Source organism: Otolemur garnettii, unplaced genomic scaffold, assembly GCF_000181295.1.
Source record: "Otolemur garnettii isolate 467f Iridium unplaced genomic scaffold, OtoGar3 scaffold00006, whole genome shotgun sequence".
NCBI classification, from domain to species: Eukaryota; Metazoa; Chordata; class Mammalia; order Primates; family Galagidae; genus Otolemur; species Otolemur garnettii.
Window position 1 is genome coordinate 7079321 of NW_003852401.1, and position 14050 is coordinate 7093370.

The window sequence follows — 14050 nt, forward strand, 5'->3', positions numbered from 1 at the left end:
CACCTGTGGTCCCAGCTACTTGGGAGGCTGAGGCAGGAGACTTGCTTGAGCCCAGGAGTTGGAGGTTGCTGTGAGCTGTGATGCCAGAGCACTCTACCCAGGGGGATAGCTTGAGGCTGAGTCTCAAAAAAAAACCCAAAAAACTAGCCTGAGATATCACCTAACCCCAGTGAGAATGGCCCACATCATAAAGTCTCAAACCTGCAGATGCTGGCGTGGATGTGGACAGAAGGGAACACTTTTACACTGCTGGTGGACTGCAAACTAATATAACCCTTTTGGAAGGAAATATTGAGAATCCTCAAAGAACTCAAATTAGACCTCCCATTTGATCCTGCAATCCCATTACTAGGCATCTACCCAGAAGAAAATCTTTTTATCATAAGGACATTTGCACTAGACTATTTATCGTAGCTCAATTTACAATCTCTAAAATGTGGGAACAACCTAAATGTCCACCAACCCAGGAATGTATTAATAAGCTGTGGTATATGTATACCATGGAATACTATTCAGCCATTAAAAAAGATGGAGACTCTAAATCTTTTGTATTAACTTGAATGGAGGGGGAAAACATTCTTCTTAGTAAAGCATCACAAGAACGGAGAAGCAAGAATCCAATATACTCAATTCTAATATGAAGGCAGTAGATGAGCTAACACAGGGATGGAGTGGGAAAATGAAGTAGCAGGGAGACAGGAGAGGAAGGGAGGGTCATGGTATATGGCACACCTCTTGGGGGCAAGACACAATATAAGAGGGACTTTATCTAACAAATTCAATGAATGTAACCTAATTCTTTGTACGCTCGATGAATCCCAAACAATAAAAATAAATAAATGAATGAAAAATTTTTAAATAACCCAAATACTTCAACAAATAAATGGATAAACAAACTGCAGTATATTACAATGGAACATCACACAGCAATAAAAAATAAGAAGCATCTGATACAGGCAGCTATTTGAATAGATCTCAAGGATGAGTGCAGATCATAATCCTAAAAAACAGAACCCCAAATGTTGAAATTCCAAAAGATCACAACCCCTACAGTGTAAAACTCCTACCATCGAAAATCTCCAAAATAACCATCCTAAAAGATTAAAATCCCAAATATTTCCTGAAGGTAAAATCCTGGGAAAGGGATTAGTATTTCCAGTCATATACAAGATAGTCATAATAGATAGCACCATTACCTTGCTATTGACTTTATTTGGAAATTAAGTATGGTTTAAGGAATATATATGGATGCCAAGTTCACAAACGGTGTATTTGTGGACTTAATTTTAGATGTCAACTTGATTGGATTAAGAAATACCTAGAAACCTGGCAAGGCATTATTTTGAGTATGTCTATATGAGGGTTGCTCCAGAGATCACTGTGTGAGTTGGCCTGAACCAGGTGGGGAAACTCTGCCCTTAGTGTTGGTGGGCACCAGCCAATTGGTCAGGTACCCAGAGAAAACAAATACAGAAGGCAAACTGGTCTCTAAGTGCTGAGACAGATTTTTCTTCTGCTGCCTTGGGCCTCAGAACTCCAGGCTCACCAAGTTCTACCAGTAGCTCCCAGAGTCCTCAGGCCTCTGGACCTGGACTTAGCCAGACTACATGGCATCCCAGTGTTTCCAGCTTGCAGATGGCCTGTCATGAGACTTCTCAGCTACCATCATCGTGTTAGCCAAGTCCCCTAATAAATCCCCTCCCATATATCTATCTCCCAGGAGAACCCAGACTAATGTAAGATTTGGCATTGGGGAAGTCAAATATAATCCCCTCTTACTGTATTCCTTATAACACAATGGAAAAGATGTGAAATTATTCCCTCATAAGGCTGTGATATGTGTATGAAGCTACTTAATAGTAAAAGACAAACGTTTAAAAACTAATTATTATTGATGCTGTAAAAGTAAAAAAATCATTTAATTGCAATGGACTTTCAAATGAATAGCATATACATAAACAGAATTTGTAGACTGCAACCACTCCCCAATATAAGTGCAGTGAGGGTTTTATAGACAATAGAAGTGACAGCATAAGCCAAAAACACAAGAAATCTCCCCTGCCAAATTATTCAGTGCTGTACAACTTCTTCCCCTTAGCATAGAGTGCCAATTCACTATACCAGGTGTTTGAGATATCACAGAAACCCAGTGAGAATGGCTCAGGTCATAACATCTCAAAGCACACATGCTGGTGTGGATGCAGACAGAAAAGAACACGTGTGCACTGTTAATAGGTAGGGTGACCAGATTTTAACATTGGTAAAGCGGGACAACATGGCGGGGGGGGGTCTGGTCACCCTATTAATAGGACCACAAAGCAGCTCAACCTTGATGGAAAGTAGTGTGGAGATTCCTCAAAGAACTTAAAATAGACCCATCATTTAATCCTCTACTTGGCATTTACCCAAAGCGATAAAAGATATCTTATCATAAAGACACTTGCACTTGACTATCATAGCAGCACAATTCACAATCACAAGGGTGTGAAAACAACCTAAGTGTCTATCAATAAGTGAATGGAGTAATAAAATGTGGCATATGTACACTATGGAATACTATTGAGCCATAAGAAAAAGACAGTGACTCAGCATCTTTTATAAGAACCTGGATGGAACTGGAGACCATTTTCCTAAGTGAAGTATCACCAGAATGGAGAAACATCACTTGAACTCAAGACTAAATTGGAAGTGGTTGATCAACACCTATGTGCTCATAGGGAAGCAAAATTCAAATCAAATTTGAATAGACGGATGGTAAAAAAGGAAAGGGTAAATTCCCACCCAATGTGTACATTACACACTTTCTGGGTGAAGGGCACACTTAAAACTTTGACTTAAAATTTACAAAAGCAAATATTGTAACCAAAAGTTATGTACCCCCGAAATAAAGTTTATACTGAAATAAACTTTCTTGAAGCCTAAAAATAATAATAATAATAATAATAATAAAACGTAGCCGGGTGTTGTGGCGGGCACCTGTAGTTCTAGCCACTTGGCAGGCTGAGGCAAGAGAATCACTTGAGCCCAAAAGTTTGAAGTTGCAGTGAGCTGTGACGCCACGGCACTCTATCCAGGGTGACACAGTGAGATTCTATCTCAAAAAACCCAAAAATAATAACAAAAAATCAATACCAATAACATCCCTATTTCAAATAATGAGAATTACTGTACCACAAGTACAGAAAGTATAGAAGAACCAGTTAAGGGCACCACAGCACTGCACATGCTAGGAGCACAGAAACATCAGGGCCCTTTGGCAACAAGTATCTTCCTCTTTCCTTTCCTGACACTGCAAAGCTGCGATGGGGAATACACGGAAGAGGGAGCAAAGTCATTGAAAAAGCCAAAAGGACTTTGACTCTAAGGTTATTTTAGGATACAGGAGGAACTTTGGATAACTGAAGCCTCTTTCCTTCTTGGACTCACTATTATTAATTTCAGGGGTGACTCTAGACTCTGAAGAGCCATGAAGTGGCAAGCAGGGAAGAACAGAGGAGAGAAATAGTGACCAAGCCTTTGAGGTTTCTCCTAGACATCAGGAGAAAAGAAAAGGTGAACTCTGTCTCAGTCGACTATTCAGTTTTCTCTAATGAAAGGAAGCAGCGATTTCTAGACAAAGCAGGAACTTTGTCTAGAAATAGATATCATACATTTAACTGAATTTCCTAGCAATTTCCACGTGGGATGAAACCAAGAAAAAAAATACTTCCAACATTTCAGGCTAGTATATCAAGGTAAGATGGCATTTCTCATTTTCACTGAACTTCATTTATGAAAATTAAAGTTTTACATCCATGAGTATTCAAGGCAGAATTCAAATACAGCAAAGTAAAAAAACATTGTCTAATACTGAAAAGCTACTTAATCACAATGGATCCCCAGAGGAACTTTGTAATAATTTTTTAATAATTAGGAAATAAAATAATATAAGTTCCCAATCATAGCCCATACTCAAACAAATTTCTCAGTTGGAATAACCTGAAATCACCATCCTTGGTAGGACATAGGGCAACAGGGGTGAATGAATATTTCTATACACAATATCCACATAGAATAATTACCTCAAATATATGTTAGGATAATTTTTAAAGCTAACAACCCTGTAAGCTTTATATCAATGCTCAATGACCATTCAATTTTATTCATCTCTTAAAAACGTAACTTAGAACTCTCAAATAGATGAATCAGTAACACTTTTGGAATAACTCTATGGAAAGAATAAATGTATAATGATGAAACTACCCAATAACTGCTAAGTAGTCTCATGACCTTTTCTCTTAGCTTATGTAATATAATGAAGAAGCATTACCTAAATCACTAACCGAGAGTCCTAGTAAAAATCCATCTTGTAGAATAAATTTAGCTTTTGAAATGAATTTTAATTATCAGTGAAAACAGTTGTTTAGTTTTCCAGTTCAATTCTACTTGACTGTAATGTTTGTTGGTGTGTTTTAAACACCACACTACCTTAAGCAGTCTCTATAGAACAAATAGATATTTAACATTTTAGTTAGAAAATAAGTACTTAAGATTAACTATAGAATGTATCCAGCACAAAAGAACACAATCAGACAGAAAAACATCATGGAAATATACTAGCCTCCCTACTACCAAAGGAGAGTCACCTGGTAAAACCAAAGGAGCAGTGAGTGACAACAGCTTGAGATAGCAAGAGCCAGGAACTGAAAGGTCCACATCCTCCCCATCCGCATCTTCATCTAGCTCATCAGGAATGGGGACTTCTGGTCTTATCTGAAATAACAAATGATAAGATTACAGACAGGATGACACTAACACAGTATGTAAAGTCTTTTCTTTGTCCTTTTCATGTCAAGATTTTAAACTTGTATTAGATTCCATTACTCTATAAAGTCAAAAGAACATTAAAATTAATTTTTGAAACTCTATTAATTTTTCTGGTTAACTAAACAGTAAACTCTAGTCATCTTATCAGAAACAGTCTTAGATCCATTTAAAAAACTAATATTAATACAATAAGAAAATCTTCATAAGCTAGCTAAGCCATGATTATTATAGTCAATAATAATACAATATATACAATAAAATGCAAACACTGACATATTTAATACACTGAACTCCTATGGCTTATAATTAAATATTTGCCTTGTCTGAATGCCTTTTTTAAAAATTTGTGATTCTAGCCATACTTCTATGACAAAGCTGAAAGTCTTCCAGTAGAGTATATAGTAGGGATTAGGGAGCAACAGAATGCTTTTGCTTTAGTGACTTTTTTTCTTTAGACTTGGCAGTTTGTTGCTTGGAATATAAAAACACTAAAATCTATAATTGGTAGCTATACTTTATTGTGTCTAATTTACATTTTGAAGATACTGTGTTTGCTCTGTGATTAGTTATGTTTATTTGAACCCAAAATAAAAAATGCAAAAAGATATACCACTATTATACTTTCCACAGATATAACTGTTAAGCAATTAATTAAATTTTTAATACCTTCAATGATACTCCATCATAATGCCCACATGGAGATAATTAAGCATTAGGGGAGGAAATCAAAATATATAAAAGTGGTTTCTATAACCATAAAGTGCCAGAACCCAGTCATTACCATTAGCCTGTTTCCCAGAGTTATTTTTAGAAATAATTAACAATTCCTGCAGACTGCCTTCTTCATAGGTCCCCAAAGCACTGTTCCATTTAGGGACAACACTGAGTCAGGGTTCTTGCAGGGGGATTAAAGCAAACAGCAAGGAAATGCTTCTCTTAAGTATAATAATCTCAACTCCAATGAAGGCTTTCAACCATAGCTAGTGTTCTTTTTATTTGTACAGGAGAAGTGAAAACAACCTGACTGTTCGAGTACCTTCCAAGCCAGGATTTTAATTCTGATTCAATATTAAGTATCTAATTCTCAGAGGGCTGAACCAGCCCTCCTTACAGAGATAACTAACTACTAATGCTCTAGATAGGGCAGGACGGCATTCCTTGACATCACCGCATACCAGAGACCCCCCAGGATGTTTGTAAATCTTTTGGTTCTGAAAAGTAAGGTTTTCCAGGTCTATCTAGTCTACATGCACATTTGAAATTTTGTAGGTTTACTATCAAGAGTTGTCTTAGAGACCAGTCCTAGTGGCCTAAAAAGTCTTGAAAAAGAAGTTGTTCCTGAGCTCCTCTGCCTTGCTTCCTGACATTTTATACATCATAATACCTTGGGAAAACAATGTGTCCTGGCAATGTCACTCCTAAGTATAGAAACAAGAGAAATGAAAATATATCAACAGGCTCAGCGCCCCTTGCACAGTGGTTATGGCGCTGGCCACATACAATGAGGATGGCGGGTTCAAACCCAGCCTGGGCCAGCTAAACAATGACAACTGCAACAAAAAATAGCCAGGCATTGTGGTGGTGTCTGTAGTCCCAGTTACTTGGGAGGCAGAGGCAAGAGTATCACCTAAGCCCAAGAGTTTGAGGTTGTTGTGAGCTGTGACGCCACAGCACACTACCGAGGGTAACATAGTAAAACTCTGTCTCAAAAAAAAAAAAAAAAAAAGGAAATATATAAACACACGACAAGTTGCACATGAAAATTCACAGTAGCATTATTCATAATAGTTCCAAAATGGAAGAGACCCAAATATCTACCCACTGATGGAAGGTATGAACAAAATGCAGTATGTCTGTACTGTGGAATATTATTCAGCCATAAAAAGGGATACAGCACAGAACCATGCTACACGTGAAAGAACCCTGAAAACACTATGCTAAGCAAAGGAAGCCAGTCACAAAACATCATATCCTATATGCTTCTGTTTGTGGGAAAGGTCCAAAGTAGGCACATTTATAAAGACAGAAAGTGGATTAGTGGTTGTGTAGGTCTGCAGGAGGGAAAGGGGTACCTGGAAACTAACTCCTAATAGAGTTACTTTTAGAGGAAAAAGTTCAAAAATTAGATTGTGGTTGCTCTGTGATTAGTTGCATAATTCTTTGAATATATCAAAATCACTGGATTGTATTTCTTTTTTTTTTTTTTTGAGATAGAGTCTCACTCTGTTGCCCTGAGAAGAGTGCCATGCCATCAGCCTAGCTCCCAGTAACCACAAACTCCTGGGCTCCAAGTGATCCTCCTGCCTCAACCTCCAGAGTAGCTGGGCCTATACACATGTGCCACAATGCCCAGCAATCAAAATACTTGGCTTCACAAAGAAACGCCTGGCTGATTTTTCTCACTCTTGCTCAGGAATTTCTGACCGCAAGGGATCCTCCTGCCCCAGGCTCCCAGAGTATTAGGATTACGGGCATGAGCCACCGCCCCCAACCATAAATTGTATACTTTAAATGGGTGAATTATATGCCATTAAAGTTACTGAAAAAGAAAGAAAGGAGATGAGGAGGTAGCAAGAGATGAAGGGAGGCAGGGAGGCAGGCAGAGGAGGAAGAACTACTGTCACCACCACAGGGGCCATAAACTGGAGTGTAAACTTTGCCAAATGGCCAAATGTTTCTAGAATTATTTAGTATAAAGGGAATATGGTCATTTTTGTACACATTTTATTATATCCAGTCCTTCTGCTTAGTCAATCTAATTATTTAATATGAGTCACAGCATCAGGGCCATCAAAATTTTTAAGCCACTAAATAAAGAGTTACCAGGTTGGGGATAAAGAAAATTGATCTACCCGTCGATGCTAAATTCTCTTATTTCACATTCACATGACTGCGTTCCCATACTAATTTATCTGCTATGCAGTAAGTAGCATATGTCTGCATCTCAATGGGCATAAATTCTAGCAAAGAAATTATAAATATCTTATAATGTTAGTGCAGAGGATACACTATATGTATTTATAATGAATGGTATGCTGACTCCTTACATTTTGTTTCCTCAGAGATGAGCTGATTCTTCTGCACAAATTAGCACTTATTATTCAATCTTGGTTCCATTATATTTCCCTCTTCCTTCACTTGCCTCTTAGAAGTTCTGCTTTCCCTGGGCTCATACAAGTCTTTCTCCATGGTTTGTGTGCAACAATTTAATAAGCTTAATGTAAGTACAACTATGGAGAACTGAGACAAGTCAGATGAAACAATACCTGTTAAAGTTACACAATTTTGGCAATTCTATTACATGAGCTGCTAAAACACCCAGGAATAACTCTGTGTGTTTATATAGACACATACGCATACACCTTTAAAACACACAATACCACCACATGGCAAACAACACCCTTTTAATTATAGCTCAGCTTTGTTGAAAAAACATACAGGGAAAATCAACTATAAAATAGCAAATTACAGTGGTTATGGGGCCAGACAAAACTCAACGAGGCTGGAGGGTTTGAGCCCGGCCCTGGCAAACTGAACAACAATGACAACTGCAACAGGAAAATGGCTGGGCATTGTCAGGCGCCTGTGGTTCCAGCTACGTGGGAAGCTAAGGCGAGACAATCACTTAAGCCCAGGAGTTTGGGGTTGCTGTGAGCTGTGATACCATAGCACACTCTATCAAGGGCAACATAGTGAGACTCTATCTCAAAAAAAAAAAAAATTACTCATAAAAACTTATTTCATATTGAATAGAGATGCTCCTTAACTCACAATGGGGCTATGTCCCAACAAACTCAAAGTAGAAAATATCATTAAGTTAAAAATTCATTTAATACACTTAAATACCAAACATCGTAACTTTGCCAGACCTACAATCAAATGTGCTCAAAATATTTACATTAGCCCACAGTTGGGCAAAATCATCTGGCAACACAGAATACTGTAGTAGAGAATCTTTTGTTTGCCCTTGTGATCATAAATGGTGGCTCACTGCCATTGCTCCACATTGTAAGACAGTATTGTACCACATTATCAGTAGACTGGGAAGAGATCAAAATTCAAAATTTGAGGCTTGGCACCTGTGGCTCAAGTGGCTAAGGTGCCAGCCACATACACATAAGGTGGCAGGTTCAAATCAGCCTGGGCCCACCAAACAACAATGACGGCGATGTTTTTTTTTTTTTTGGTTGCAGCCAGGCATTGTGGAGGGCGCTTGTGGTCCCAGCTACTTGGGAGGCAGAGGCAGGAGACTCGCTTGAGCCCAGGAGTTGGAGGTTGCTGTGAGCTGTGATGCCACAGCACTCTACCCAGGGGGACAGCTTGAGGCTCTGTCTCAAAAAAAAAAAAAAATTCAAAATTTGAAGCACAGCGCCTACCGAATGTGTATTGCTTTTGTACCATCATAAAGTTGAAAAATCCCAAGTCCGACCATCATAAGTCAGAGACTATCTGTACTGAAATTTGTCCTACAAAATGCCTCCTCATGGTTTCTGAGCCAGATAACCTTTTACCCACCTTTTTATATGTATAACCTATGAAAAATCTAAGAGTTTGTGCATAAACAGAAGATTTTATTTGGAACATGTCAAGATTCTGAATAAATTCAGTTAAAAGGAGAAACAGCTTCTGATGAATGCAGTGACATTCACTTTAAGTCAAAGCCAAATTGGTTATGCCATATTTATACCAACCCTGAATGCATAATGAATTCTTTTATATTATGTCTAAAATTAACTCCAGAAATCAACAAAACAATTTACTGTAAGATCTCTATAAAGTTTAATTTTTAAATAGCTGAATATTTTTTAATGAAGAAAGAAAGGAAAGTCAGTATCTTCTACCTAAACATTTATATATTACTGTTTCTTGTACCAAAAAAAAAAAAAAAATTCTCTATAGGGTTTTTTTGTTTGTTTGTTTGGTTGGTTTTTTGAGGGTGGTGCTAAAGAAGGCAGGGGAGAAATTTAAATGGCTAAAAAGAATAGAAGAAATAAATATAAAAGGGGAAAGTCATTCTTATTTTTCAACATTGGAATCAACAAGTCCTCAAAGATATACCCCCACATTTTTCAACCAATTTTAGATTTGTATGCTTTAAGTGATTAACAAGTTATTGTTGGAAACCAACAAAACATAATTCATTCATTCAGAATCCCCGGGTCATAAGACAGGACCTACCACTTAGGATAGATAAAATAAACATTAAATTGGGTGGCACTGTGGCTCAAAGAAGTAGGGTGCTGGCCCCATATGCCAGAGGCAGTGGGTTTAAACCCAGCCCTGGCCAAAAAAATAATAATAATAATTATTATTATTATTATTAAACCAATGCAAGTGTTAAGTGTCCAGCCCACAGAATTTCCTAATGGCTAGAGAGATGAGTTAATCAATTTGGAATTCAAATCTCCAACTCATATAGTGTGTCATTCAGCTTTCCTACCTACTGACATTTCCCATTTAACCCTCAATGTACTGTTTGAGTAAACCCTGACTTTTCTGATCTCTGCTACTCCTTACTACTTTTGTCCTACAGCCTGTTCACTTTCAACAAGTTATACACCATAAATTGATTTTCAACAATCAAAAAAAAATGTTTTTCTTAATTCAATTTTTAAAAAAGTAGTACTTACAAGAGCAGCTGAATTATAATTCACAAAAGTAGCCACGTTTGTAAAGATGTCTTAATGATACCTTTTTTTTAAGTTCTACTTGAAATTCCCCATGGGCACAAAAGTTTATTTCACAAGTTTCCACAACTAAAAAGAAAGAATGTGGATGCACTTTAACTGAAAAAAATGTATGTATAACCTTACATCTTGTGAGCAAGCCAGTTGCCCTTAGTGCAGAATGTGCAATCTTTGTCAACAAAGAATCATCTTAATTCACGAGGACTTTCAAAACATTTGAAAATAGGTTCTTATAGAAAATAAGACATAGTTTCATTATCACTGCCATCATCTACAAATCAGCAGTGAGGTATTCACCTGGTTGTAGGCTTGGCCTTTGTGGGCTTGTTTGGGATATAAACACATTGACCACTGTCTGGACTTTCAGTTTTACATATTCAAACAGCCAAACTGAACAGTAGTTATCAATGGAAAGAAGAAAAATGCATGGTATGGTCTTGGAAGCAATGATTCTCCACAAGGAAACAGATCCTCTGTATCAGGAGCTGGGTATCAGAGTGAGCAAGACTCTTTCAAACCACGTATTGCCCTCATCTCCACCTCAGTGGAGAACATCCACCATACTGAGCATGGTGACTCTTCAGAGCAGGGTATGTTCCAGAAGGGGATTAGGGCAGAAGGCAGAAAGAAAGGGTTGAAAAGCGTGGATACAAAGGAAAAGCCTTATAGGTTTCCTTTATAGCTCCTTGCACTCTGATGGTAAAAATCCAAACATATATAGAAACTCAAACTCTTTACCACTTATTGCAGTGATTCTCAACAGGTGTGCCATGAGAGGATCTTGGGTGTGCCACAAAAAATTTTAAAGATCATTTATTATTTTCTAAAGAAGTTCAAAGCACAGTAAGTATATTCTTTTTTTACTTTTTTTTTTTTGATCAACATAATTTAAGTGTGCTGTGGAAGCTTAACTATAGGTTCAACTGTGCTATGAGATTTTTTAAAAAAGGCTGAAAACTACTAATTTTTGGAAAGTATAAAGAGCCATTTTGGCTATTCAGGGATCAGAAGGCACAGAAGAGTTCAATTAATGAAGTAGCTAGAATTTGATTGAGTGTAGCACTTAACTGAGTACAAACTCTAACATAATCAGAAACTGAATACAAGCCTAAAGTCAGAAAAAATATAAACTTGTCAATTTTTAAAGAGGGAGAGACTAAGTGTTAAGAGTATATAAGAGTTATTTAATGAAAGTTATTACTCTAGCTAGAATCTTTTAGGAATAATAGCTAAAAATAAAGGTAATTTTTATGCTGTGATCTAAATGATCAATGGCTTACTTAAAATAATAATAAAAGTTGTATCTCTAGATTCTGTAACTAATCTATTGGTAGATGTCTGCATATCATTTTTTTTTAATAGACTTTCACTCTGTTGCATAGGCTGGAGTGCAATGAAATGATCATGGCTCACTGCAACCCTGAACTCCTGGGTTTCAGTGATCCTCCCACCTCAGCCTCCTGAGTAGTTAAGACTACAGGTGCATACACGCAGTTAATCTTTTCTTTTTTTTTTCATTGTTTTTTAGAAATAGGGCAGAGGCTGGTATCAAACTACTGGCCTCAAGGAATCCACCTTCCCCAAGTGCTGGGATTACAGTCATGACCCACCACATCCATGTCAGTAGACAAAATTTACACATAGATTTTTTTTTCCCCCTTTTTCTTTTTTCAAGCAGCACTGAGTATTGCTAGTCATCATAGTGGAGCCTCAAGTCCCATCCTTTCTAATTGCATGAGTCATAAAACATCTCTATTTAAGCCTTCCCAACTGTGTTCACTCCATGATAAACCAGTCAATCTGTCTTTAAAAGTCTTTGATAACATAGGAAATTCTCCCTGACTTAAGATTTGGTTTTACAAAAGACTATCTTCAGTTCACTTCATATGATGGCTCCAATTCAACTCAGTAAACAGAACTTTCCCTGGTCCCTACGGGCTTCTAATCAAACTCAATCCAGAAAAAAATTCACACCAAATCTTCATGGCATTTGAGATCTAAGACAGATTCTGGGTAATGTTACACATCACTTCATCTAATACAACATCTACCTTATACTCCAGAAGCATTCAATAAATATCTATATGCATTTGAATTAGTAATGGCACTAAATATGAAACCAGATATTTAACAACTTAACATGACTTACTAATCTAAAGCTGATTATATTAAGTAGATACTAGAAAAGACTGTATGCTTTTAGTTTTATCTAATACTTAAGATAATGACATATGTGCTAACCCTTAAAAAACAATGATGACATTCTTCATCTATACCATCATTTCACATTTCACTAATAAACAGATTTTTTTCATATGGCAGCTCATTTGTTATCACAAATAAAAATTTTTGACTACATAGGTAATATAAAATTTTAGTCTATGCAGACCACGCTTGGTTTAAGTCCAAGATGGAACTCTGAGGTAAGTGATTCCTAGTGTGGAACAGACAGACCTTCTGCAGCAAGCCATATGGCCAGTCACCTTAAGATAATTTCATTTGTATTTTAGATGTCTTCCATCTGCTTCAAAGAGACCTAAATTTATTATCTGTGAAGGCAAAGACCTCTATAGTCATTAACAGATTAAACAAATAATGAACGTGAATTCTTGGCTTGCACAGACAACACATTTGGAGTTACACAGATATTTATCAGGTAAGGATCTCCTAAAATGGCAGATGCAAATAAAGTTGTAAACATCAGCAAAGCAAGAAAGCAGAAATGCCTACCTTTTCAGGCAGATGAAGAATAGTGTGTTCTCCTGCACTAAAGTGGGACAGAGATTTATACGCAGCATTTGCTACAACTGGGTCCTAGATAGGGAAAAATAAAAGTAAACAAATAAACAATATATATTGAACATCAAATCTGGAGAAAGAAAACCTTTCCTCACCAATCCCAACGTTCTAGAGTCAGTGGTTCAAAAATGTTTTCCAAGCCTTTATTGAACGGACATACACTAAGCAATTCATAAGAAAGATTGAAAGGGCCTGAGGAGGGAAGTAAGAACCACTCCCCCACCCCAAATCAGCATGAAACAAATTTCTGGAGAACCAGCCCCAATTAAAAATAGAGAGAAAAAAGCACTGGGCAAGGGGATCAAAAGCATTTTTATTTTTGTTAGGATATTGAATATACGGTAATACATAATTGCTCAGGTCTCATAAGCAATAGGTCTCAAAACTTAAACAGGTTTGAGTTTGGATCCTGACTGACCACTATTAACAGGGCAAATTAGATTCTGGAATCTAAGCTCATTCACCCATGAGCTGGGTATAGTTGGGTATAAGATCACCAACATTCTTCTCTATATTCCTTGATTGAAAATGTCATCTAAAACTGGGATTGGACTTTCTGCTTATTTGGTATGCTTCTGGGTGGGTAGGGACAAACAGGGAAGGGGAAGGACAATATAAAAATATGAGATAATGTCAATAATCCCTCTTCACGTCTATCAGATTCACAAAGTATTGCATAGTATGAGCAATTATTGGCATAAATTGAGAATAATTTTTAAAATCAAAATTTATTCAGTCATACTTTTTAAAAATTAAGA

General features: G+C 37.0%; 1 protein-coding gene across 1 annotated transcript in view; it reads right to left on the reverse strand.

The window, feature by feature from the left end:
- The window catches only part of FOCAD (focadhesin), a 269998-nt gene that overhangs the window by 100653 nt on the left and 155295 nt on the right, over nucleotides 1-14050 (reverse strand). Inside the window, exons 14-15 of the mRNA XM_023508417.1 lie at nucleotides 13224-13307; nucleotides 4626-4752 (exon numbers count right to left, since the gene is read on the reverse strand). Of these exons, the coding sequence (XP_023364185.1) occupies nucleotides 4626-4752; nucleotides 13224-13307 (211 nt within the window). The remainder of the gene's footprint in view (nucleotides 1-4625; nucleotides 4753-13223; nucleotides 13308-14050) is intronic.